At 40.3% G+C, this 27,581-nt stretch overlaps 1 protein-coding gene across 9 annotated transcripts; it reads left to right on the forward strand.

The window, feature by feature from the left end:
• Positions 1-511: 511 nt before the first annotated feature.
• Positions 512-27,004, forward strand: GABPB2 (GA binding protein transcription factor subunit beta 2). 9 transcript variants are annotated; one of them, XM_034654236.1, is made up of 10 exons: positions 519-835; positions 3,377-3,555; positions 4,984-5,091; positions 6,760-6,927; positions 7,468-7,662; positions 10,417-10,555; positions 17,239-17,355; positions 19,556-19,741; positions 25,945-26,072; positions 26,438-27,004. In XM_034654236.1, the coding sequence occupies exons 2-10, from the start codon at positions 3,547-3,549 to the stop codon at positions 26,720-26,722; spliced, it is 1,335 nt and encodes a 444-aa protein (XP_034510127.1). In that variant the 5' UTR covers positions 519-835; positions 3,377-3,546; the 3' UTR covers positions 26,723-27,004. The 9 variants fall into 9 exon arrangements, with proteins under 9 accessions (XP_034510130.1, XP_019655321.1, XP_034510127.1 ...); XM_034654235.1 differs by having other exon boundaries at positions 3,462-3,555; XM_011225139.3 differs by having other exon boundaries at positions 522-835; positions 3,462-3,555; positions 4,952-5,091.
• Positions 27,005-27,581: the final 577 nt, after the last annotated feature.

The raw sequence follows: 27,581 nt of genomic DNA on the forward strand, positions 1-27,581 counted from the left end.
CGTGTCCTTATTTTTGAAGGGCTTCTTTCCCGATTTCTCGCTGCCCTTAGATAGTGGCGATGGGTGGGTGAAAATGGCAACCAATTGCTTGGTATGTAAAATGTGTAAGTGGATCTGCAAACTCATGCTGTATCCGCTTTCAAGCCTCTCAAAAGAAATGACTCCATTATCTGGTCCACTGTTCGAGGAGACAGCTTGGTTCCGGGGTCCTTGCATTCATGCTGTAAATTGGAAATACAACCGTCAGGGCACCAAAGCTCAATTGGCGCGCAAAGCCGGGGACATCCACCCGAGGTTGAGACAGGGAAAAAATTTTCCCGTCAACCTTATGGCTGGCCCCGGAGGACCCAAGCTGACTCCTATTTCTCTTCCTCACGTCCCCTGGTTCTTAGCGCCAAAAGAAACCATCGCGTTTGTCTCCTACCGGAACTATACGACACGTAAGACACGTAATCAACAATCCTCCGCCTCGTTAAATAGTCCCATCTGGGTTATCTCAGATACACACTTTGCCACCTCAAAAAGCCTTCGATAAAAAGAAAATGAGCCTCGGAGGTGCATCGCTCTTCTGTTCGAATGTAAATGTGGGTTTTCTGATCATTTTCTCCTCATAGATCCCTCCGCCAAAAATTGTATTCGCTGAGTCTTCACTTCCGGGTCCGCCATTTTGTTGCCTCCATTTCTCCACGAGGGGGGGTTAAAGGCCCCCAAAATATGCATATATGAAAAGGCCAAAAAGTAACCGTCAGTGACAGGGAGTCTTAACTAGAGAAAGAAACGGGACCAAACTGGCGGGCTCGGTGAAAGCGCGGCCGGCGGCGTCCCGGACGAGGAGGTGAGGGGGAAGATGTGTGGACTCTGGGGGGCGTCGGGACTGAAAGGGAGACTGCCGTGAGAAGTTGCACCGTGTCCCATCCTAGCCCCGGACGTCTGGGTGCAGACAGAGCGGCGCCCCTCCACCGGAGCGGGGACAGCCCGGGGAGGGGGATGAAGAGGAAGGGGATGCTGCCGGGAGGAAGGGGAGGGGACTGGGAGGTGAAGAAGGGGGTGGGTGTAAGACCTGGGGCTGGGGAGCTGGACTCAGGGAAGCGAGGGCCACGGAGGTGACCGCCAGGGGGCAGTCCGGAGCCCGGCCGGGGGGGTGGAGGAGGGAGGCTGTGCCCCTGGGCTTGAGGCCTTGGATCCTTGCCCTCATTGACTCTTCCAGAAAGATAACGTTTGAAACTGGAGGATTTATGATGGAGGAGAAAACGGGCACTTTCAATTTTCTGACCTCAGTAATAGCCTAGGATTTGGAGTGAGCTCAGTAATCGGAGCGAAGGCGGTCAGGGCTCCGCCCCCAGTTTTTCCACCGTTGTTTGTACAGCTGGCGGCCCGGTGGAGACGGTGGAGACGTGTGCAATAGAAAAAGAAAAGGTCGTCAGAACATGGACTCTTCAATTACATTTCTCTTTCTCGTTAGCTTTCTCTTGTTCTCACAGATTTCCTTGAGCTAGCAGAGATTATCCCCTTCTTCTCTCTCTTCCCAGAAGTACCTCTTTCTCTCTCAAACATCTGTAGAAAAGGACATTCTGTGGCTTATGTCCAGCAATTTAACATTTTTGGGCGTCTGGGACCATATTTTCGTCGTGCCATTTGACCCACCCAGTCCAATAGAGATGTTCTTAAGCATCTATTTTCATACAGGCTTTGAAACAATGAAACAGAACTGCCGCACCCAAATTCTTATATCAACAAATGTAATTACTCTGTGATAATAGAGTACTTTGTTGTCAAGAGCTCAAGCACTTCATCAATTATTAAAACACACTTATTCGGAGTTCTTGTATGTTTGTTTGGGAGGGGAAGTGGGTACTTTGTTACTTTATTCATCTCCAAAATCCTAAGAGACCAGTTAGATCAGATTTGTTTTTTCACTTCATATACAGAAGTAGAGGTACGTCCAGTAAGGGAGAATGTTTTTCCTGTGTTTTTAATAATCAGGGAGCTTGAAAGTGCCTAGACTGTCCTCTTGACTCTTTGGCTACATCTCTTGTCTGGTGGGTATTATCAGAGTTTAGGTAGGTTATGGGAGAATGGCACGTGATCCCCCCAAATGCTATTATTTAAAAAATACATTTTACTTTTACTTCAGAGAGATACTTAAGGTTAACTCAAAAGAGTGGAGGATGGGGAGAAAAGAACCTTGAACACATTTCTAAGAGAACTTTTTTTATATCAGGTGATAAAAATAATACCCTACTTACATTCTAATCCCAAAGTTTAACTGTATCTTTGTATGGTAAGAAATAAGACTTTTCATGGCCTATTTAAAGAATGAGATGACAAATCAGGGTCAGTTGCCATTTAGTGGTACTGATACATGGGCTCACAAATAGGATTAAAGAAAAGTGGGGGCGCCTGGGTGACTCAGTGGGTTGAGTGTTGGACCCTTGATTTTGTCTCAGGTCATGATCTTGGGGTCATGGGATCAAGCTCTGCACTCAGTACAAAGTCTACTTGTCCCTCTTCCTCTGCCCCACCCCACACTTGCTCTCTCTGCTTCTTTCAAATAAATAAATCCTAAAAAAAAAAAAAAAGAAAAGCGGGGTGCCTGCGTGGCTCAGTTGGTTAAGCATCCGACTCTTGACTTCGGCTAAAGTCATGATCTCAGGGTCATGAGATTGAGCCAGCCTCAGTCTCTGCACTGAGCACGAAGCCTGATTAAGAGTCTCTCACTCTCTCTGTCTCTTCCCCTCCCCTCTCCTGCTCATGCACTCGTGCTCTCTCTAAAAGAAAGAAAGAAAGGAAGAAAGAAAGAAAAGAAAAGGAAAGAAAAGAGATACGATTAATGTATGTTTGAAGACAGACTATGGTGAAAAAAATTGACCTCAGAAATACTTGGCAAGAGTTCAGGTGCTGAAGACAACAGTTGCAGTGGGATAAAATCAACTTACTTAAAAGGATCTGTTTTTTAGATGTAGCAGCTTCCCCGGAATGTGAAGCAAACCAGATTTCTCCTTAAGCAGATACCTGAGCCTTCAACTGAATATTTTTTTATGGTAGAGAATAGCTGAAATTTCTCTATTAGGATACTTCTGCTTTCTGCCCTATTTCTGAACATCCCTGTTTGGGAATTCTTTCCCTTTGTGATCAGTTATTATGGAAGTGTTTAAGACTTGCTGATACACCTTTTCTATATAGTGTAATTTGAGAAAATGTGAGGGAGTCATTTATGACTAATGAACCACCTAAAAATTTGCTCTTGTTTTTAACTGTTAGTAATAAGAAAATTAAATTGAAAATTAAATCTGATATTCTAAAAGGAAGATAATTATGGAGAAATGCAAAGTGTCGGTTTTCTATAATAAGGCTTTGCTATCATTTTTTTCTCTAGCATTTTCTCGAATTGTAAAAACTGACATTATAGAAGTTCATACTATTAAAGTTCATCCTCTCCTCTTGAACATACTTATTCAAAGGGTCTGGACTGGAGCCTGGGATATACTCATTTTGAACAAACTCCCTGGTGGTCTCCTGGACACCCGTGTTTGAGGACAATGCTCTATGATACAGGTTGGAAAATTAAATCACATACTGACTGACTGATTTGCCTAAGCCAATGATTCTCAAATTTTCTGGTTTCAGGACTCATTTATATTCTTAAAGATTATTGAGGACTCCAGTGTGTTATATCCATTGGGATTTACTGTTTTAGAAATTAATTTTTAAATGCTCATTAATTAAAATACAATTGTAAATCCTGTACATGTTAACATAAATAACACATTTTTTAAAAAATTATATATTTGTCAGAGAGAGAGACAAAGAGAGCACAAGCAGGGGGAGTGGCAGGCAGAAGGAAAAGCAGGCTCTCCACTGAGCAAGAAGCCTGATGCGGGACATGATCCCAGATGACCTGAGTGGAAGGCAAATGCTTAACCGACTAAGCTACCTAAGCATCCCTAAATAACACATTTTTATGAAAAATATATCTTCCAAGTTAAATAATGAGAGGAATGGCCATTGTTCTTTATTTTTGGAAATCTAACTTGTGGCTTAATAGAAAACAGCTGCATTCTTATATTTACTATTGCATTTAATCTGTTGCAATATGTTCTTGGAGAAAGGAATATTTTAATAGCTTTTTCAGATAATTGTGGGTGTTCTTTAATGCTACACAAACACTGGACCAAGTGGCAGTTTCTTAAAAGTTGGTTGCGGTGAGGAATCCAAAACCATATCAGTGAAATTATTATACTCTGTTACCTTAAAATGCACTGATTTGTCTTTCATTTTGATTGTTTTTACCTATACATGTTTTATAACATGCATTGGTCATTTGAAAAATACTGGTTCAACAAATTATGCAGGCCATCCAAATGTTTATGCATTTTATTATACAGTATTAAAAAATCACATTTATTAGTATTACATCAGAATACAGAATTTCATCAGAAAAGTCTGTAGTAAGCTGTCAACTCATAATTGTGGATTTAAGTTTCCCAAAGTTCTAATTTTTCTTGAAAGCTCAAATTATAGTTAATAATTGTCAGTAAACACCGTCAGTTGTTTTCCTTGAAGTGGCAGGCTCGCTTTGCTCATTTTTGAAAAAATGTCTGCCATATACCTGAATCGAATAGCCTTGGTTGGTCTGTTCGTCATTCTTTCGTGTGACACAGTATTTCTACCCGTAGTTGTTTCGAAAGGATGAAATGCTGTTTTATTGATTCCTTAAGCTAGAGGGGTGGTAATGTGTTGCACAGATTTCCAAAGTGTTTTTCTGAATATTGAACGTTAAGGAACTATTGCTTAGGGCCTGAAACTTTCCCAAATATCTGATTGTGTTAGATGAGGTAGAAAGAAAGCACCCTACTGGATAGTCAGCTTGAGAAGTATCTTACATATATTTAAGTACAAGATGTCTTCTAAAAACGTTTTACAGGCAGCTTTCCTTGTGTTTGAGTTATAGCTTCCTGAAAACATTTGTTCCTATGCATAAAGATGTCTTTGGTGGACTTGGGGAAGAGGTTGCTAGAAGCAGCAAGAAAAGGCCAAGATGATGAAGTGAGAACATTGATGGCAAATGGCGCCCCATTCACCACAGACTGGGTAAGCTCTTTTAATTATTCCCAAAGTGTGCTTTTACCAGTTTCTTCCTTTTTAAATTTTTTTTTCAAAGATTTTATTTTTAAGTAATCTCTACACCCAGTGTGAGGCTTGAACTCACAACCCCGAGATCAAGAATTGCACACTCTACTGACTAAGCCAGCCAGGCATGTCCGCAACCTTTTTCTTAAAGGCTAGACAGATTTTATTGATTTTTCTTCATTCCCTTTCTGCCGCATTCTCCCTACAAGAGTTTTATTTTCTTTGTTTCATCTGAATATGTAGTCTTCTACATATTCTAGTTTTCCAAATTGCAAGAGTCTCCTGTGGATATATAGGTGGTAATTGTAAGGTATTATATACTTGTGATTTTCTATAATGCTTTTTAGAGTGTTTTCTGAAGGTTTAATTCTCCCAGGAGTGTACTTAGGTTATAGGTTTCTGTAATTAGCTAGAAATTAAACAAAATCAGTATAATAAGTGTGCATTTCTAAACTAATAAATTACTTGGTTCCTTTTCTCTAAAGTGTCCTGGTTAATCAGGAATAGTCTAGGCATTTTGATTCCTTTTTACCACTGTTAAAAAACATTAAGAGGAAGGTATAATTTCAGGAGCCTAGGCAGCCAGCTTGAAGAGATAGATTTTATAAGCATTGCCCAATTTAATTATTTTTATTTCTTTAAGTAATCTACACCACAGACTGGGTAAGGTCTTTTAATTATCCCAATGTGTGCCATTACCAATTTCTCCCTTCTTTTTTTCAAAGATTTTATTTTTAAATAATCTCTACACCCGGTGTGGGGCTCAAACTCACAACCCCGAGATCAAGAGTCACATGCTGTACTGACTGAGCCAGCCAGGGCGCCAACATTGCCTCATTTTAACAATTCAGTGAGCCAATGTCCTCTATCTTGGGGTGATTAATTCATAACTTTAGAGGCCAGCAGGTACTTAGCACTTCACAAAAAGGAAGAAAAGGAAACCTATGAGATTAGCATTTCTATTAATAGACCTGAAAAGAGCAATGTGAATTAAATTCAGCCAGGCAGAGAGGCTGAACATATATGAAATGCAAAGAATAAACAGCATAGGCTTAAAATAAAGGACCTAACACAAAGAAAGGAACAGATCTCTGGCCAAAGTGGCCAAAGATAGATAACTCTTACAGGATTTACTTTAAGATGATACAAGCTGCTTATTGCTATTGACATGTCATTGATAAATTTTATAGCCTCTTCATCTCATCAGTCTTTTTGCTTTGCTTTCCTGTGGCAACAGACTTCTATTCCAGCCAGTTAAATTTGCACACCAAATCTCAGTAACTTTCTAGTCTGTGTCCTTTTCCTAAGAATTATTTTGAATCCCTTTCCATTACCCCAATGCAGAATGTTCTTGTTTGTCCATTTTTTTTCACCTTCCTCTAAGCTTTAACATCATGTCCTTTAGAGAATTTTTCCTATTATACTTAGCACTTATTTAATTGGTGGTATATTTATTTGCCTGTTAGAATATTACTTTCTTAATTAATATTCTTTACTCCTGTTGCACAACCAGATTCTCACTCCAAGGACAGGAATCATAAACTATACCTCTTGTTCATTTGTGTGTCTCCAGTAATGATTTAGGACTCTGCACACAGTTGATATTCAATGAATATTATTTTTCCACAGCTTGGAACATCACCCCTCCATCTTGCAGCCCAGTATGGTCATTATTCCACAGCAGAAGTGCTCCTTCGAGCAGGTGTTAGCAGGGATGCCCGGACCAAAGTGGACAGGACCCCTTTGCACATGGCTGCAGCTGATGGACATGCGCACATCGTGGAACTGCTTGTTAGGGTAATAGTGACTGACCTGTACTGTAAAAAAGACACCCACCTGCCTGTTTTCTTACTTAAACTAAGGGTGGTAGGAAACTAGGCTGGGAAAGATTAAGTTTAGGACAGTTCATAGCATAGACTTATGTCTCTTTCAAGAGATATCATGGCTATGAGGATTTTGTTTTCTAATCTTTTACAGCCTAAGCAGATTTTATTGATTTTTCTTCATTCCCTTTCTGCAGGTGTTTCCTGTCCTTATGCCTATTCTTGTAGGCACCCAGCTCTCTGTTAATAAATGCAACAAAAATCTGTTCTTTCCTCCTTCCTTTCCCATCTGTTATAATTTCCCAGTTGTCCTTAGAAGACCCACTCATCGAAGACATTATGTCTATCATCATTCAGGAGAATTTGAAGAATGTTTTTCCCTTTGATATTTCTATGTGATCTAACTTTGAATATGCGTAATCTCCATGGAAATTCTCTTTATTTGGCTGATGGGATCTTGCACCTGTGCTACCATAACCGGTGTCTGTTTGAAAAAAATACTGTTCTGTGACAGAATGGTGCAGATGTGAATGCCAAGGACATGCTGAAGATGACAGCTTTACACTGGGCTGCAGAACACCACCATCGAGATGTTGTAGAGCTGCTTATCAAATATGGAGCTGATGTCCATGCTTTCAGCAAGTTTGATAAATCTGCCTTTGACATAGCCCTGGAGAAAAAGAATGCTGAGATTCTGGTCATCCTTCAGGTCTTGTTCTTTTTATATTCCCAGAATATATTTTAATTGAATTTAAGAATTTTTTTTATAGGAGCTGAATCAAAATTGAATTTTCTCTGTTTATCAAGGTAGTACTTCTAATATGTCTCAATCTTGTGACTTAGTGTCATTGGTATCTTTTTAAAAAATAACATTCTAGGGGCACCTGGGTGACTCAGATGTTTGGGCGTCTGCCTTCGGCTCAGGTCATGATCCCAGGCTCTTAGGAATCAAGCCTCGAATCGGGCTCCCTGCTTGGCAGGGAGCCTGCTTTCTCCCTCTCCTTTTGCTAGTCCACCTGCTTGTGCTCTGTCTCTCTGAGAAAGAAAGAAAGGAAGAAAGAGGGAAGAAAGGAAGGAGGGAGGGAGGGAGGGAGGAAGGAAGGAAGGAAGGAAGGAAGGAAGGAAGGGCATTCTATAAAGCCCTGAAGTATTCATGGTGATTGGAGAGAGAGCATGGTGGGGAGGGGCAGAGGGGAAAGGAGAGGGACAGCAAGTACGGCTCAATCCCACAATCCTGAGATCATGACCTGAGCTGAAGTCGGGAGTCTGACACTCAATTGACTGAGCCACCCAGACACCCCAAAAATCTCCCTTTCTAATTGAGCTTGACTTGGGACAATATTAAAAGCCTCTTTGGAATGCGTGACTGGCTCAGTTGCTAGGGTGTGCAGCTCTTCATCTCGGGTCATGGGTTCAAACCTCACATTGGGTGTAGAGGTTGCTTAAATTAATAAACTTTTTTTTTTAAAAGCCCCTTTATGTTTTCTGAACGTACATCAACTGATATGAGGCAGTACATAGCTTTAATGCATATTGAGTGATAAGCCATCCCAGAGTTAAAAAGTAGCTATGACGATTTCACCCATTAATTTCTTAAGCCAGCACTTGTACATCAGGGAATAACAGGATGAGGGATACAAAGATTAATAGGACATGGCGCTGCCCTGAGAGTATTTCCGGTGTGATGAAGGTAAAGACAAGAAATGAAGCATTACAATACTACATTGATAAATTTGTTGCTTATCAAGTGTTACAGGAGCACAGAATGAGTGATGCTGAAAACAAAGACTGAAGTACATGTAGAGGAGCGCCCGGCTGGCTGTCGGAGGAGCACGCAACTTTTAATCATGGAGCAGCAGGGGGAAGGAGAAGCTGATGCAGGGCTTGATCCCAGGCCCCTGGTAGTGTGACCTGAGCCAAGGGCAGAGGCCCAACCGACTGAGTCACCTAGGTTCCCCTACAGATTACTTAAAAAAATAAGTATATGTAGAATTTGAACTGAGTTTGGAAGAAGTAATCAGAGAAGTAAGAAAATGATATTCTAGGCTAGAAAAAGAGTAAATCAGTGACATAGAGGTGTGAAAGGATATGGAATCTTCAGGAAAGAGTAAGTTCTGTGACTAGAGATTGAGCAAGGGAAGTGGAGTTTGGGAGTGGCAGGAGCTAAGACTTAAGGGTTAGGCTGAGTTTTGGATGTAGGGGTGTTCCATGGTGTGCAGAAGAGTTTGGACTGTTTGGTGGGCAATGGGGGTCCAATAGAAGCTTTTAAATAGAAGATTGAGATGATTCTTTTTTTTTTTTTTAAGTAGGCTTCATGCCCAACATGGGGCTTGAACTCATGACCTTGAGATTAAGAGACGCATGCTCTACTGACTGAGCCAGCCAGGTGCCCCCCCTTTATTTATGTTCTTTTTTTTTTTTTTAAGATGATTGTTTGGACTGTGGTAGGCAGACTGGAGAGAAAAGACACTTAATGCTAAATAACCATATGGTGACTTTCACTAGGCCAGGCAAGAGCCAGTGAAGGCTTGAATTAAGGAAATAATAGTGGAGGATAGAAGAGGCAGATTCAAGAAGAATTTAACAGTAACCAGAAAATGGATAATCTGTTTCAACTGAAGCTCTTAGTCAGAGGAATAATTATATGTAAAAAATAGGTAGCCATTTCTGCTACATTTTCCCCTGAAAATGTTTGTTTATTCCTTTTTTCTGACTTGATGGTTCGCTGTAAACTGGTTGTTCTCTTTAGCTTGCAGTTCCTTATTTAGAGCTCTTTTGTAATTGGACTTCATAAGTAGATGTCATGTTTGTAGAAAACTGCTTCTGAGAGTTAGAAAATAAAATAAAGATTAGCATCTTTACACCTAAATTGTACAGATATCCCTGGAAGCAAAAGTGCAACATATGGAACTAGACTTCAAAATCTGGCACTCATTTATTTGCTTGTTATATATTCTCTTAGGAATTTCTTCAATGGCAAAATGGAACAAGTAGTTGGACAAAACTCTGGAGACTATTGTTCTCTGTAGATTTGCTGCAGGGATCTCCTGCTGGCACATTGGCCTGTATATAATTGGTCATAGAATGTTCATGCTGGAAATTACTTCTTAGGCCACCCCCCCCCCATTTTCCAAATAAGAAAAAACAAGTTCCAGACAGGTTAAGTGAATTGTCTAGAAGTTTTCACAAATAATACACTTTTTTGCAAATGATAATACTTTTTTTCTTTAAATTAGAAATAAACTTGGGAAAACAATCTAACATCTTTGTTGCCCTGGTCTGGAAAACAAACAAACAAAACAAAAAAGAAAAACAGTCTCACTGAGAACTCTGAGCTCCCTGGGACACTGTGTGCCTCGACTAGTTCTTCTCGACAGAGCATTTGGGTGGAGGTGGCTGTTCAGTAACTGCATAACTAAGGCTAACAAGTTCTGACTCTGAAATATCCTGCCTTGTTTTGTAGGAAGCGATGCAGAATCAGGTGAATGCTAATCTCGAGAGAGCCAACCCCGTGACTGTGGCTGCCCCATTCATCTTCACATCTGGAGAAGTTGTCAACCTCGCTAGCCTGGTTTCTCCAACCAACACCAAAACAACCTCAGGTAATAATCTGATAGCGTGGCATTTATTTTAGACTTAAAATGAACAGGACCCCAGTTTTTCCTGTGAGATGAATGGATACCCTGTCTGATACCCACTCATTTATTAAAATATTCTCCAAATAGAAGGTTTATAATAGATTTTAAAGCCAATGTGTTTATTCTTCCTGGGGGAAGGGGAGATCACCCACAGGGATTACACGAGTGCTTACTGTAGTAAAAGTAAAATACTTTACAGATTAATCCGTGCAAGGGTTATATGTGACCACAAAATGAAAAAATAAGGGTGCTTCAATATGGTACCATTAAGGAAAATAGTTAAATATTCATAGTCTAAAACAGCGACAAATAAACCAGAATAAATGTAAATGGGTGTTGGAGTGCTGATATAAAAGAGATGCATGTGATTATTTGAATAAAGTATAAGAGCTTTGATTTGTTCTTGGGAACGTAAGTAAAAACAGAATAGCAGAGAAAAGCACATTTTGAGACCTGTATGTTTTTTTTAAAAAAAATCTATCTAAAAAGGAGCAAATTGAACTATTTTCCACATTTCTTTATAAATATTTGTTTTACAACGAGGGAATTTGTGTCCTCGTTCAAATAAATTTTCCAACTGACTCGGTTTCTTTTTCTGTTTCTTTCACTTCAAAATCAGACACTGTATTCCTAGTTAAGTTTGTATAATATCAAAGAAAGATCTTGAATGAGGTGTTATTATTGAGGAACAGTGTGGTTAAATAGAAAGAATGTACACAATCTACACACTGAATTACATTCAGTACTACATTCAAATACTGATTTATTAATTGACTACATGCTTGACCTTGGGAAAACTCTTATTTCTCTAAACTTCATTACTTATCTACAAAATTGGGATATAATAATACCTACTTTATGAGGTTATAAGACTTTGTATTTCCATTTTATAGCAGGACTTCAATAATAGCTAGTAGTAAATGAAAATATAACTCCTCAATGAAAGTTTATTCTGTTATGCCCTCCAGGGGGCACTAGTGACCTTCATTTTGTAGACCATCAACTATCATTTGAAAATTACTGTGCTTTGCTTTCAGCTTGATAATTCAAAAAGTTTAGGTTAAATATACATATATACGTAATCAGAACATTCACAGACTTTTGGATTTGTTGTGGTTCAGGCCACAGTGATTAGAACAAGTGCCTTTATAATCGAAAAGTCTTTTTTTTTTTTTTTTAAGATTTTATTTATTTATTTGACAGAGAGAGAGACAGTGAGAGAGGGAACACAAGCAGGGGGACTGTGAGAGGGAGAAGCAGACTTCCCAGGACCCTGGGATCATGACGGGAGCCGAAGGCAGACGCTTAACAGCTGAGCCATCCAGGCATCCCCCCAAAAGTCTTTAGAAGCCAGTAAAGGTATATGTTCACAAACATAAAAGGAGCTAGAGTTGATAATCTAACTATTGAAATTCTTCAGACCCTGATTTGAAATGATAAGCAAAGTTGAAGATATTTATATACAGCTTCTTAGCCTTGGTTCCCATGGGCCTATATCATGTTTGTCATGTTGCTTTTGGCAAGCCTATTGTTCTCTCTTCCGTGAATTGCCAACTACAAATTAAGATTGCTAAACCATCACATGATAGAGCTGATCTCTCCAGTGTCGTCTTACCCATGAAACCATTCTACCTACCTCTTCCTCTTCAGGGGAGATAATCATAGAAGATAAAAGAAAGGAGAACAGTGGGGCACCTGGGTGGCTCAGTTGGGTAAGCGACTGCCTTTGGTTCAGGTTATGATCCTGGAGTCCTGGGATCCAGTCCCACATCAGGCTCCCTGCTCAGCAGGGAGTCTCCTTCTCCTTCTGACCCTCGCCCATCTCGTGCTTTCTCTCTCTCTCTCTCTCTCTCAAATAAATAAATAAATAAATAAATAAAATCTCTTTAAAAAATAAAGGAGAAAAGTTATAAGACAAATTCAGGTCATATTATTCAACTGGGTTAAAGGATTTTCTTTTCCTGAATGGTGGGTGGCTAGCTGCTTTTTTCCCATTACCCAATAATTTTTTTTTTTTTTTAGAGACAGATTATGTGCAAGTGTGTGTGCAGTGGGGGAAGAGGAGGGGCAGAGGGAGTGGGAGAGAGAGAATCCCAAGCAGGCTCCATGCCGAGTGCGAGCTGAAAGTGGGGCTTGATCTCACCACCCTGAGATCATGACCTGAGCCAAAATCAAGAGTTGGACACATAACTGCTTGAACCACCTCCCTTTTTTCCCCCATCATCCAGTAATACTTAAAAAAAATTTTTTTTTAAGATTTTATTTATTTGACAGAGAGATAGAGCCAGAGAACATCAGGAGGGGGAATGGCAGAGGGAGAGAGAGAAGCAGGCTCCCCGCCAAGCAGGGGGCCCAACGCAGGGCTCTGTTCCAGGCCCCTGGGATCATGACCTGACCCGAAGGCAGACGCCCAACTGACTGAGCCACTGAGGCACCCCATCCAGTAATATATTTAAAAATTAACTAGGGGCGCCTGGGTGGCACAGTGGTTAAGCGCCTGCCTTCGGCTCAGGGTGTGATCCCGGCGTTATGGGATCGAGCCCCACATCAGGCTCCTCCGCTATGAGCCTGCTTCTTCCTCTCCCACTCCCCCTGCTTGTGTTCCCTCTCTCGCTGGCTGTCTCTATCTCTGTCAAATAAATAAATAAAATCTTAAAAAATAAATAAATAAAATAAAAATTAACTGAAAGTATCCTAGGATTATCATTTTGAAAGATATTTTTGATAATAAAATTCATATTATAAAGTTTGCTTTCAATTTTCCATTTGTGACTAAAGATATCGCTGATCATTACTGCTACCATCAAAGTGCAGTGGTTCAGAAAGGCAAACTAAATTAAACATTAATCAGGGCAAAAAAGAGTTACGGAGATGAATTTCTTATTTCTGTAGGATCATAAGATGCACTCCAAAGTCCAATATAAATAGCTTTGTATTGGTTCATAAAGAGTACAGGCTTTGCGAAATCTAGTGAATTGTGTTCTAATCTGAACTCTGACATTTACTACCTGTGTGACCTGGGCAAGTTACTTAGTTTTTCACCAACTCACTGAGATGGCCTAGCCCACCATAGCACACTCCCCTAAATACTGGTATGAAGAGTTTATCTAAGCCACATTCTAAATAGGTAGTAAGAGTCATCCCTGATAATGCCTTTTTTTTAAATAAAGATTTTTATCTATTTATTTGACAGAGGTAGAGCGAGGTCACAAGTAGGCAGAGCGGCAGGCAGTGGGAGAGGGCGAAGCAGGCTCCCTGGGATCCCAGGACCCTGGGATCATGACCCAAGCCAAAGGCAGATGCTTAACTGACTGAGCCACCCAGGCGCCCCTGATAATAAAACAACAGCATCCATGCACATTTTACTTTATTTGGTATTGGTTCTTATATTGAGGAGAAGGAAGCAATTAATATTGTTTAACAATAAAGTACCTAATTTTCCTAAAATTCACCGGGATAAGTCTGAAGAGGTAATTTGTGTCATCTCTTTTCAGTTTCCACTGTGTATGTCAGAATATTAAACCCAATTTTTCACAAATGTTCTTTTTTCATTTTGCTGTTAAGGGGAAGTTGGGTGAATCATTATATATGAATCAAAGGGAGGACACCCTTTGCTTGATATCATCATGTGCTAAAAAGTATACAATGCTTTCTCAAGAAGCAGTTTTACCCAGCTATTCTACTTTAGTTGAGTGACCTACGTGGTGTTTGGCCTACTTGAACTTTAATTATAACAGCCCTGGTGTGTGTGTGCGTGTGTGTGTGTGTGTGTTTTAACTGTGTTAAAATAATAACCTTGTTTTTAGATTGCTATTGTCACATATATTCCAACCTCCTCAAGGGATATATATAAAAATATATCTAAAAATTGCTTGTTCCTTGTTTATTTGTGAGTTCTTATGTCAGTGTTTGGCATGATAAGCTAAGTAATGGGAAAAGCATGAATTTAGTAGGAACATTAGGGAATAGGCTATAGCTGGATCTTTCTCTGCATGAAGTCATTGAATAGACATAGTTTCCTTTCTGGAGGTCAGGAACTGTGTTCCACTCACACTGTTTGGTTCTGAGTATTTTATGAGAGAATTAGAATAAAACAGAGTTATCATCACTGTCTCCACTATAATGCCCCACTGCCACCATCGTCATCCAGAAGCTTTGATTAAGATCATTTATAGCTGGGGCACCTGGCTGGCTCAGACAGTAAAGCATGCAGCTCTTGATCTCAGGGTTGTGAGTTCATGCCCTACATTGGGTGTAGAGATTACTAAAAAAATAATAATAAACTTCAAAAATAGTTTGTAGCTATTAGAAGTGCTATGCAAGTAATCTACTTTTTGAAATTTAAATTAATGAACCAGTTAAATTACCTACATTAATCATATCAGAAAAGGATTCTTTGTGGAAGGATTTATTATAAGGAGTGTTAAAAGGGAATTTCCCTAAGTATTTTTAAGTATGTTACAGATAACTGGCTTTTGATAGACAGAAGGCTGGAAAGAATCTTTAAGCATAGTTAGTGGAAAAACAAAAATTGAGAGTACATTGGGGCACCTAGCTGGCTTAGTCAGTAGAGCATGCGCCTCTTGATCTTGGGGTTGTGAGTTTGAGCCCCACATTGGGTGTAGAGATTAAAATATAATGTTGAAAATATATCTAAAATATAAAAACCATAAAAATAAAATCTTAAAAAAAAATTAAGGGGCACTTGGTCGGCTCAGTCGGTTAAGCATCCAGTTCCTAGTTTTGGCTCATGGATTGTGGGATCGAGCCCCACATCGGACTTATGCTCAGTGTGGAATCTGCTTGAGATTCTCTCTCCCTCTGCCCCTCATATGCACGCACGCTCTCTTTCTCTCAAATAAGTAAATCTTTAAAGAAAAAATCAAGAGGGGTACCTGGCTGACTCAGTCAGTGGAGCGTGGGACTCCATATTCGGGTTGTGAGTTTGAGCCCCATATTGGGTGTAAAGCTTACTTAAAAAAATAGAATCTTATTATATTATATTATGGTGACTAACATAATATAATAAAAAAATATTTAAAAAATAGAATCTTAAAAAAAAATTGAAAGTACATTTAAAAAGAAGATAAGTGTATCAATCAGAGTCCAGTCAGGAGACAGAACTACATGGTGATTTGTATTATTTTATTATAATATATAATATGTATAATTTCTAAAATACCTAAACTTACATGTACAATTTATTAAAAATTATTAGTAATAGTGGATTACTAATACTAAGAGGTGAGGAGAACTCTAAAGAATACAGGAATAACCAACATAGGGAACAGCCACTACTTCTGTATGACAAAAGCCATACTTCTGTATGGCAAAACTTAATTTCATGCTAACTGTCAAGAAATATTGATAGGGGGATGCCTGGGTGGCTCAGTCGGTTAAGCGTCTGCCTTCAGCTCAGGTCATGATCTCAGAGGATTCTGGGATCGAGTCCTGCATCGGGCTCTGTGCTTGGCCCAGAGCCTGCTTCTCCCTCTTCCTCTGCTGCTCCCCCTGCTTGTGCTCTCTCTCTCTCTGTCAAATAATTTTTTTTAAAGATTTTATTTATTTATGTGACAGAGAGACAGCCAGCGAGAGAGGGAACACAGCAGGGGAGAGGGAGAGGAAGAAGCAGGCTCCCAGCCGAGGAGCCCGATGTGGGACTTGATCCCGGAACGCCGGGATCACGCCCTGAGCTGAAGGCAGTCGCTTTAACGACTGCGCTACCCAGGCGCCCCTGTCAAATAATTTTTTTAAAAAAATTTAAAAAAAAGAAATATTGATAGGGTCCAGCTTCAGTATGACAAGGCAAGGCAAAGAAGGGTGGATTTGGAGCTGAGAGACAATAAATTCAAAAGTGGCACAGAAGTATCCTTGAAATTATAATGAAAGACATAGGGAAATGCAATTCATTGTATAAAAGCTAGATTTATGCAAAACTGTTAACTAATACTTTTGGTTCATAAACTTAGGCATGCCTGTTGCCAGATCTAATGCACTTTCCTCCTGGAACTTAGCTGTAAGAATAACACACAGATATAAGAAGAAAAGGTTATAAGCAAAGTTTTTTTAAAAAGCACATCACGACAAAACTAAAGTAGGTAATTGGTTTTTTTAGCATGAATCAGTTGTACTACTCTTTGACGTTCAAGAAATGAAATGTCCGGTTTTTAACCGCCCTTGCATTAGAGGCCATTCCGAGTTTTCTCACCTGTCTAGCTGATGGATAGACGCAGTATGGTTAAGTAAAGCCCGTGGGGCCTCTTCCATCAGCACCACGTAGTTTAGGGTAAAGCATGCTTTGTGTGCTTACCGCCTGCTGCCAGGGAGAGCTCTGTACAGCCAGCCTAGGGAGTAGGCGGCACTCTTGGTCTGTTGGCTCCTAATGCTCAGCGCTGTCAGTGCCGAAAAAATGAGCAAATGTGGGGAATGCAGTGGCCCTATACTAAGCATATTACCTTAATCCACTTTGAAGGAAAACCTTTCTAAACCTTAACACCATTATCATTGGTTTATACCAGTTTGTATTAGAAAGCAAGAAGAAGGACATTAGAATGAAAAGCTGAGGTTTTGATTTAATAAAAGCCATTTTTAGTTAATCTCCATTTATTCTCTCCGCCAGACCTCATTTGCCTTTTTTACCAAAATAGGTGACCCCCATGCCCCCTCAGCACCACCCTTGTCAAATTCTACCACCTCAGTGCTGGCCACCCTTGCAGCTCTTGCTGAGGCATCAGCCCCCCTGTCCAACTCCCACAGAACTGCAGGTAGGTAAGGGATATCTGCTGGGTGAATCACCATTTCTTTTTTTTTTTTTTTAAGATTTTATTTATTTATTTATTTATTTGACAGAAATAGAGACAGCCAGCGAGAGAGGGAACACAAGCAGGGAATGGGAGAGGAAGAAGCAGGCTTCCAGCAGAGGAGCCTGATGTGGGGCTCGATCCCGGATTGCCGGGATCATGCCCTGAGCCGACGGCAGACGCTTAACGACTGAGCCACCCAGGCGCCCCCTTCTTTTGTTTTTACATTTCCAGCAGATTTAATTTGCATGAAATATTAAAGAACTATGGTTATTAGAGACATCTAGGAAAGAGGAATGTAGAGTTATTGAGCATCGAAAAGAAAAATCACTAAGCAATATAATCAGATGGCTGAATAATATTAGAGAATGACTCAGTTATTTCTTTGTAGTTTTACAGTTTCAAGTTTGTTTGCCCTGACTCCAGTTGCTTCAGATTGAAATGTTTAGTCTTCTATTAGCAGATTATTTGGGAAATACTCTGTGTTATGTTTTGACTGATGCTATCATAGAATGATTCAAAATAGCAGCTTAGATATGTTGTATTTAAAGCATCAGAATACATAGGACTGCTACGTCTCTCATTGTCATATTCTGTGTACTTCAGGGTGGCTTGCTTTTATTTTCACTGGACATGATATTTTGGCGTTTCCAATGGAGTTGGGCAGATATATGCTGTATAGTGGCCTTCTGAACAAAAAAGGTTCAGGTCACTTAGCCAGACCTGGTAGCCTGTGGGGAGAAGGCTTAAGGCCTCATATAAGTAGGGGCAGATAGTCATAGGTAGGGCTAAATAGTCATCTAGGAATCTTTCTGGAACCTTCTGACAGTCTGCTCCATCATAAATGAAAGCAGATTGTTCTTAATTCTTTCTGCCATTGACATTTGGGTGGTGAGAACATTCCTCTAATTCTGTTTTTCCGACTGGCAGCAATCATAAAGATCTCTATTCAGACAAGTATGAGTGAGCAGCATGGCAGAGGGAAAAGCAATGTATTAAACTCGTGCTTTGAGTTATTTTGATTTGCTTTTTTATTTTGGATAAATTACTTAACTTCTCCAGGTCTCAGTCTCCTCACCTCTGGCTGGGGTTGGATGGTTGGATCGGATTATCTCTCGAGGTCTTTTCAGCTATAACATTTAACTGTTCTTTGTTTTTAAGAGATGTGAATGCTTTGTTTCCGTTAAACCACCTGAATGTGTCTCATGTGGAGAGGCCATACCCCACTTAGTACAAAGTTCTACCTGTGACTCTTTAGATGGAGAAATTCTGTAGTGGAATAGTAAGAACTCTTTTCCCTAATAATTATTGGGGATATTGACTAACCAAACTGAAAATCTTTTTTTTTTAAGTTTTATTTATTTAAGTAATCTCTACACCCAATGTGGGACTCAAATCATGACCTCAAGATCAAGAGTCACACGCTCTTCCAACTGAGCCAGCCAGGTGCCCCCCCCTTTTTTGATTACCAAACTGAAAATTTTGATTCAACATAATATATATAAAGTTCTTAGAAGCATACCTGCTACATTGTAAGTAGTCAGTGTTAGTTGCTGTTAATATTATTGTTTGTCAGATGGGAGAAGCCACCTACCATTTGTGTCTATCAGACTTCATCAATGCTGTGACTACTTGACATGTTATTTTGTTAACTCACTATTAAATACCTCCATTTTCTTCTAGAAATAGCTCTGTAATTATTTTTTCTAAGTTCCATAGATCTATTTAGACTTTCAAAATGCTTCTTGAAAAAAGAATTCCAAGATCAAATATACTGGGGAAACTCAGCATATCTTATGCCCTGTTGGAGAATCACAGAGCTCATTAGCCTGTTGGGGTTTCTGATGCTTCTTACAAAACAAACAAAAAAATTAAGCATATATAAACTGGCTTTTGAAAGTGTGTTTGTGCATAGAACCCATCCTTAGTGAAAGCTATTAACATCTCAGTGAAGACATTTTAAAAAATACTGTTCTGTTGCATTCACTATCTCTTTTCTCCTCCGACTTAGCATTGTTCACTAGAGCTTGCTTTAGAAACTTAAATCTAACTTAATTTTTCAAGTTTTCCTATCCCTGATACAATCAATTTCAAGGTGGCTGAAATTGTTATACTCTTATTTTTTAGAAAACTGAAATTTTAAATTCATTTTTGTCATCTCTAGCTAATTCAGAGGAAATCATAGAGGGAAATTCTGTTGACTCATCAATCCAGCACGTGGTGGGGAGTGGAGGCCAAAGGGTCATCACCATAGTGACTGATGGAGTCCCTCTGGGTAATATCCAAACTGCAATCCCTACTGGAAGCATTGGCCAGCCATTTCTTGTAACTATGCAAGATGGACAGCAAGGTGAGTTATTCCATTCAGACAAGTGTTTATGAAAAGATATTTTAGACACTCCACATTCCTCTAAAAATGAGGCATTATAGTAAGTAGTGGGACTAAAAGAATGCCAGATGCCAGATTGGCTCCAAGAAAAAAAAAAGACGGAAACTAGGCTGGCAAAGCCTAATTTCCCTGATATATATAAAATTTGCGAGTAAAAGCCAATAGTCTGGTAGAAAAAAGAAGAAACAGTATGAATCAGTAGTTCACAGAAAATACTGTTGGGTCTTAAAAATATGGGAATATGTTCAACCTACTTCGTACATAGAAAGAGAAATGCAAGTCAGTTCTGCACTGAGATACCATTATAACACTATGTTGTTAAAGGTGTGGGGAAATAGGCACTCAAAAATCACTGACCGGCTCAGTCAGTAGAGCATGTGATTCTTGATCTCAGAGTTGTAAGTCCCAGCCCCACATTGGGTGTAGAGAATATTTAAAAATAAAATCTAAAAAAAAAAAAAAAAAATCCCTGCTGAGAGTATAAATTAATATATCCTCTGAAGAACTGATTGCAATATCTATCAGATTTTTTTTTAAAGATTTTATTTTTGAGAGGCGCGCCTGGGTGGCTCATTCGTTAAGCATCTGCCTTCGGCTCAGGGCTTGATCCCAGGGTCCTGGGATTGAGCCCCGCATCGGGCTCCCTGCCCCGCTGGGAGCCTGCTTCTTCCTCTCCCACTCCCCCTGCTTGTGTTCCCTCTCTCGCTGGCTGTCTTTCTCTCTGTCAAATACATAAATAAAAATCTTTAAAAAAAAAAGATTTTATTTATGAGAGAGAGAGTGAGAGCGTGTGCACATGTGCTGTCAAGCAGGGAGGAGGGGCAGAAAGAGAAGCAGACTCCTCAGTGAGCAGGGAGCCCAACATGGGGCTCAGTCCCAGGACCCTGAGTACAAGACCCTGAGCCAAAGACAGATGCTTAACTGACTGAGCCATCCAGGCGCTCCCAATATCTGTCAGTATTAAAGATACACATACCTTTTGGCTAAAAAGTTCTTTTCTAAGAATTTATATTCACACACACAGAAATGAAATATATACTAAGTTATTCATTACAGCATTGTTTGTAATCATCCAAGATTAAAAAGAATCTAAGTAGATGGCAGCTATACTTGTGGTGAACATAACATAACGTACAGAGAAGTTGAGTCACTGTGTTGTACACCTGAAACTAATGTAACGTTGTGGATCAACTATACTCCAATAAAAATCGAAAAATAAAAAGAACCTAAGTATGTGTTAGTGGGGAACTAGATAAGAGATTATGGTCCACCCGCACACTGGGCAAACAATGAGGAGATGCCTCACATACTAGCGCGATCTCGTCCCCAAACCGTCTTGTTAAGTGAGAAGAGTGAGATGCAGGACAGTGTGTAGAACGTGGTACACTTGTGCTCTTTCAAAGGGGGAATAGATGTGTATTTGCGAGTATATTCATCGACTTAAACCATCTCTGAAGGAACATTCAAGAATAACATTGACAATGTTCGTTGCCTCCTTGCTTGTGCTGTCTCTCTCTGTGTTAAATAAATAAATAAAATCTTTTAAAAATGGGGGGAGCTGGGTGGCTCAGTCAGCTAAGCATCTGCCTTCAGCTTAGGTCATGATCCCCAGGCCCTGAGATCGAGCCCCACATCAGGCTCCCCGCTCAGTGGGAAGCCTCTTTCTCCTTCTCCTGCTCCCTTTGCTTGTGCTCTCTCTCTCTCCCTCCCTCTCTCTATGTCAAGTAAGTAAATAAAATCTTTAAACAAAAACCAAAACATTGGTTGCCTCCCGAGAAGGTACCTACCTGGGTAGCTGGGGATGAATGAGAGACTTTTCACTACATGTGCCTTTATAACTTTTAATATATTTTTAAAGATTTTATTTATTTGAGAGAGGGGGAGAGAGAGAGAGCACGAGCAGGGGGAGGAGGCAGAGGGAGAGGGAGAAGCAGATCCCTCTCTGAGCAGGGAGCCTGACTGGGGACTTTATTCCAGGACCATAAGATCATGATCCAAGCTGAAGGCAGATGCTCAACCAACTGAGCCACTCAGGCACCCCATAACTTTTAATTTTTGAACCATGTGAATGTATTACTTATTCAAGAAATACATCAGTAATTTTTTTTTAAGGGAAACTAATCATTACAGCTTCATTCCTTAAAAATATTGGAGTTTGGGGCCCCCCTAGGTGGCTCAGTTGGTTAAGTGTCTGACTTGATTTTGGCTCAGGTCATGATCTTAGGTTGGTGAGACTGAGCCCCACCTTGGGTTCCACGCTGGGCATGGAGCCTGCTTAAGTTTGTCTCTCTCCCTCTCCCTCTGCCCTCCCCCCTGCACTTTGCTTGCATTCTCTCTCTCTTTGTCTAAAGAAAAAAAATTGGAGTTTGAAAGAGGAGGGTTGGTTCATTGCATTTGAGTCACCAAAATTTTGACTTGGCCTAAATAATGATGGGGATTTTATAATTTTCAAACTATTTAAATTGGCGGATCTTTGTAGCATAGAAATAAAAAGTAGGCATTAAATCTATATAATTGGGGCACCTGGGTGGGTCAGTCGGTTAAGCCTCTGCCTTCGGCTCAGGTCATGATCCCAGGGTCCTGGGATCTAGCCCTGTGTCAGCCTCCCTGTTCAGTGGGGAGTCTGCTTCTCTCTCTGCCCCTCCCCCTGCTCATGCTCTTATGCGCTGTCTCTCTCTCTCTCTCTCAAGTAAATAAATAAAATCTTCTAAAAAAAACACAAAACCCTATAGGGGCGCCTGGGTGGCGCAGTCGTTAAGCATCTGCCTTCGGCTCAGGGAGTGATCCTGGCGTTCTGGGATCGAGCCCCACATCAGGCTCCTCCGCTGGAAGCCTGCTTCTTCCTCTCCCACTCCCTCTGCTTGTGTTCTCTCTCCCTGGCTGTCTGTCTCTGTCAAATAAATAAATAAAATCTTTAAAAAAAAAAAACAACCCTATATATCATGGAACATTGCATCAAAAACTGGGGATGTACTGTATGGTGACTAATATAACAAAACAAAAATTATAAAAAATAAATGAATAAAAAAATTTAAAAACCCTATATAATCCAAGTTTTTGTATCACAAATTCTTATTAGTTTTATTTGGAAATATACTATTGATGTTTTTGTGAACATGGTTTAAAGTTCAGGGGCTGGGGCGCCTGGGTGGCACAGCGGTTGAGCGTCTGCCTTCTGCTCAGGGCGTGATCCCGGCGTTGTGGGATCGAGCCCCACATCAGGCTCCTCCGCTATGAGCCTGCTTCTTCCTCTCCCACTCCCCCTGTTTGTGTTCCCTCTCTCACTGGCTGTCTCTATCTCTGTCAAATAAATAAATAAAATCTTTAAAAATAAATAAATAAAAAAGTTCAGGGGCTTCATTGGCTAGGTGAGAAACTCTGCTAATAATGGAGTTAAATAAATGAGAATGGAGTTGTTTGAGGGGAAAAATATTTGAGGTTTTGCCTGGATTGAACTATACTACTTTTTACAGATGAATTTAACCAGGCACAAAGAAGGAAAGTGAGATTTTGTGAATTATCTGCAGGAAGTTTTAAAATCCCAGCTAAACTGCCTTTCCACTTAGCAGATATCTCAGCTGCTTTCTATTGGCATCTATTGATGAGTACCCAAAGAATGTAAGCTAATTTTTAAATCAACCAAACCACATAACTAAGTAAATTTTCTGTTTTGAACAAAAATCGTAATGTGCCCTAAAACCTAAATAGAATTTTTTAACTTTTTTATTTTGTGATCATTGTAGATACGTGTATTTTTTTAAGTAGGCTCTGTGTCCAGCATGGAGCCCAGTGCGGGGCTCGAGCTCACTACCTGAGATCAAGACCTGAGCTGAGATCAAGAGTCAGATTTTAACTGACTGAGCCACCCAGGTGCCCCAGTGTGTACAGTTCTGAGAAATAATACAGAGAGATCCAGTGTACCTATCACCTAGTTTCTCCCATCGGTAACATTTTGCAATAATACAATATCACAGACAGGAAATAGACATTGATACAATTCACCAACCTTATTGAGATTTTTCCAGTTTTATATGCATTCATTTATGTATTTGTGTATGCACTTAGTTCTATGCAGTGTAATACAAGTGTGGATTTGTGTGAACATCACCACAGTCAAGACAGAGAACAGTTCCAGGGCACCTGGATGGCTCAGTTGATTAAGTATCCAACTCTTGGATTCAGCTCAAGTTATGATCTTAGGATGGTGAGATAGGATAGTGAGATCCAGCCCCATATGGGCTCTGCAGAGTGTGGAGTCTGCTTGAGATTCTCTCCCTCTTTGGCACACTGCCTCCCTGCCTATCCCCTGCTTGCACGTGCTCATGTGCTCTCTCGATCACCCTCTCTCTAAAAAAGAGAGAGAACAATTTCATCACAAGGATCTCTTGTGCTACCTTTATATCCACGGCTACCTCCTTTCCCAACCCATTCCTAACCCCTGGCAACCACTAACTCATTAGTTTTCTACCTGTATACTTCAGTCATGTATTATATTATCTAAATGGAATCATGTAATATGGAACCTTTTGATACTGGCTTTTCTTCTCTCAGCATAATTCCCTTAAAATCTATCCAAGTTGTGTGCCTGGGTGGCTCAGTCATTTAGGCATCTGACTTCAGCTCGGGTCATGATCCCAGGGTCCTGGGATCGAGTCCCACATCTGGCTTCCTGCTCAGCGGGAGCCTGCTTCTCCCTCTGCCTGCTGCTCCCCCTGCTCATGCTCTCTTTCTCTCTCAAATAAGTAAATAAAATCTTTTTAAAAAGTCTATCCAAGTTGTTGTTTGTATCAATAGTTCAGTCCTTTTTATTGCTGAATGGTATCCATGGTATGGATGACCACAGCTTAACCATTCATTGAAGGACATTTAAGTTGTTTCTAGTTTTGGCTATCTGTGAATAAAGCTGTTATGACCAGTAGTGTACATGTTTTATGGGAACCTAAATTTTCAGTTCCCTGGGTTAAGTACCCCAAGGTGCAATTGCTGGGTTGCATGCTAAGTACATGTTTAGTTTTGTAAACATGTCTAATTTTGTAAATAGTTTGGCAGAGCGCAAAGTATTTCCTAGAATGACTGTACCATTTTACATTCCCACTAGCAATTAATGAATAATCCAGTTTTACCACATCCATGTCAGCATCTGGTGTTATCACTATTTTTTTAAATTTTAGCCGTTCTGATAGATGTGCAGTGCATTGATGTGTTTGTTGACCCTTTTCTCATTTATCTACAAAAGAGAAATAATTAAATTGGACATAGTGAATGGCAAACTGCTTTCATGTGAAGTTTCTCAAAAATCTTACGTAAAGACATCAGTCTTCATTAAACAAGTTACTCCCAAGGAATTGTAAGCTTATTGGCCATAGCTTTTAACCTAGTGTTAGACTTCTTTATTTTAGAGAGAGAAAGAGAGAGCATGTGCACAAGCTAGGCAGAGGGAGAAAGAGAAACTTAAGCAACCTCCACACTTAGCATGGAGCCTGATGCAGTTCTGGATCTCACGACCCTGAGATCATGACCTGAGCTGAAATCAAGAGTTGGACATTTAAACAACTGAGCTACCCAGGTGCCGCTAAAGTAAGTTAGACATCATCTTTTTTTTTTTTTTTTAAGATTTTATTTATTTGAGAGAGAGGGAGAGAGCACAAGCGGGGGGAGCAGCAGAGGGAGAGGGAGAAGCAAACTCCCTGCTGAGCAGAGAGCCCGATATCGGCTTCATCCCAGGACCCTGGGATCATGACCTGAGCCGAAGGCAGACGCTTAACCGACTAAGTCACCCAAGGGCCCCCCAAGTTAGACATCTTTGTATAAAAGCCTCAGACCTGACTGTTAACTGCCTGGCTTCCAAATCTGATACTCTAATTTTTTCTGTTTCTCTCTGTAGGGCCATGCTTTACCTGTTGATTATAAAATCCAAAGAGATATGAATAATAAAATTTCAGCTAGTATATTTCAGTTTATTTTCTAATTTAAAGCAAGCAGGGGTGCCTGCCTGGCTCAGTCGGTAGAGCTTGTGATTCTTGATCTTGGGGTTGTAAGTTCGAGCTCCACATTGGGTGTAGAGGTCACATAAAAATAAAATATTAAAAAAATAGTAAAGCAGGCAAAACCTCTTTGTATTACTATGTATTCATCACCTCCAATTGGTGTCCTTTGGCTTGTAGTTCTAACTGTACCTGCTGGTCAGGTTGCAGAGGAAACTGTAATTGAAGAAGAGGAAGAAGCAGAGAAGTTGCCTCTGACTAAGAAACCAAGAATAGAAGAGCTGACAAACAGTGTGGAGGAGAGCAAGGTAATGTTTTTAGCAGTGGTAGAGAAAAGAGAAAGGAAAGAATCAAAAGCCAAAACTTTTGGGGCGCCTGGGTGGCAGAGCGGTTGAGCGTCTGCCTTCGGCTCAGGGCGTGATCCCAGTGTTCTGGGATCGAGCCCCACGTCAGGCTCCTCCGCTGTGAGCCTGCTTCTTCCTCTCCCACTCCCCCTGCTTGTGTTCCCTCTCTCGCTGGCTGTCTCTATCTCTGTCGAATAAATAAATAAACTTTAAAAAAAAAAAAAGCCAAAACTTTTAATGCCTGAACCTTTCTTTATGTTTTTGTCTACTCTCTGGATAATCTGGGATCAGGAGTTCTTACCTGTTGGTGACATGGTTTACCTTTACAGGAGGGCACTGAAAGAGAGCTACTCCAACAGCAGCTCCAGGAGGCCAATCGAAGAGCTCAGGAATACCGACATCAGCTCCTAAAGAAAGAACAGGAGGCGGAACGGTATCGCCTCAAGCTAGAGGCCATGGCCCGACGACAGCCCAATGGCGTTGATTTCACCGTGGTTGAAGAGGTGCCAGAGGTAGATGCCATAGTAGTTACAGAGGGGGACGTGGAAGTGACTGGGGCAGGAGGGACTGGAGAGCCTCATCCTGGAGTTTCCTTGGAGACTGTTTCATCATAACGTGCAAGGGCCACAACTTGTACTGTGTCCATCTTTTTCCTCTTTTTAAAAGAAAATACAAAGGACAGACATTGTATAAAAGTTAAGAATGTCCTTAAGAAGAAAACTATAGCAGGGTACAGTGCTCGGGCTCAGGAAGGCTTGCTATGCAGCTGGAAAATTCAAAGCCAAATTTAGGGAATACTTCTTTTGAGGAACCAAAAGAATAAGGACCAGATTTCTCAGCTCACATCATTGCTTTATGCTTAGCAGTAAAAGAATGCTGGATATTGTGGGTTAATTGTTTTTTAAATAACTGACTTTATATCAGATGATTTTAAGATAACATTCCTAGTATAGACACATACAGAGCCTTTGATAATTGTACTGTCAAGTGACCTTAAAATTTGCCTTAGATTTATGACGTGTACCTGGTAGAGAAGAAAACTAACTGGGAGATGGGTTAGAAGCAAGCTTTTGGGAAGAGAAAGAAATATATTCCACTTCCAAAGGAGCAGGCATTCCCCTCTATCCTGAATTAATTTCACTGAAAAGAAATTGGTAATTGCCTAATTCTGCATCCATTGTGTGTCCATACTTCAGGTGCCAGTTTAAGAAACTGAAGTGGAATATTTAAAACTGGGAAGGAAAGAAAACTTGTTTATGTGGGAGAAGTGTATGTAAATCCAAAATCCTCCAGGCTGTGCTTCCACGATGCTGGAAAATGGCCAGAAGGAGGCTTGTGGGTTATGAAACAGTCTGGTCTCGAGATATAAACTTTGCTCTGGCTGGATTTTTAAGAAATCAGGAGGATAGTCTGTTGCTAGAACAACTTGCTTCCAAACATTTATTTATATAATATCAAGCCTTAATATCAACT

Source organism: Ailuropoda melanoleuca, chromosome 2, assembly GCF_002007445.2.
Source record: "Ailuropoda melanoleuca isolate Jingjing chromosome 2, ASM200744v2, whole genome shotgun sequence".
Lineage (NCBI taxonomy): Eukaryota > Metazoa > Chordata > Mammalia > Carnivora > Ursidae > Ailuropoda > Ailuropoda melanoleuca.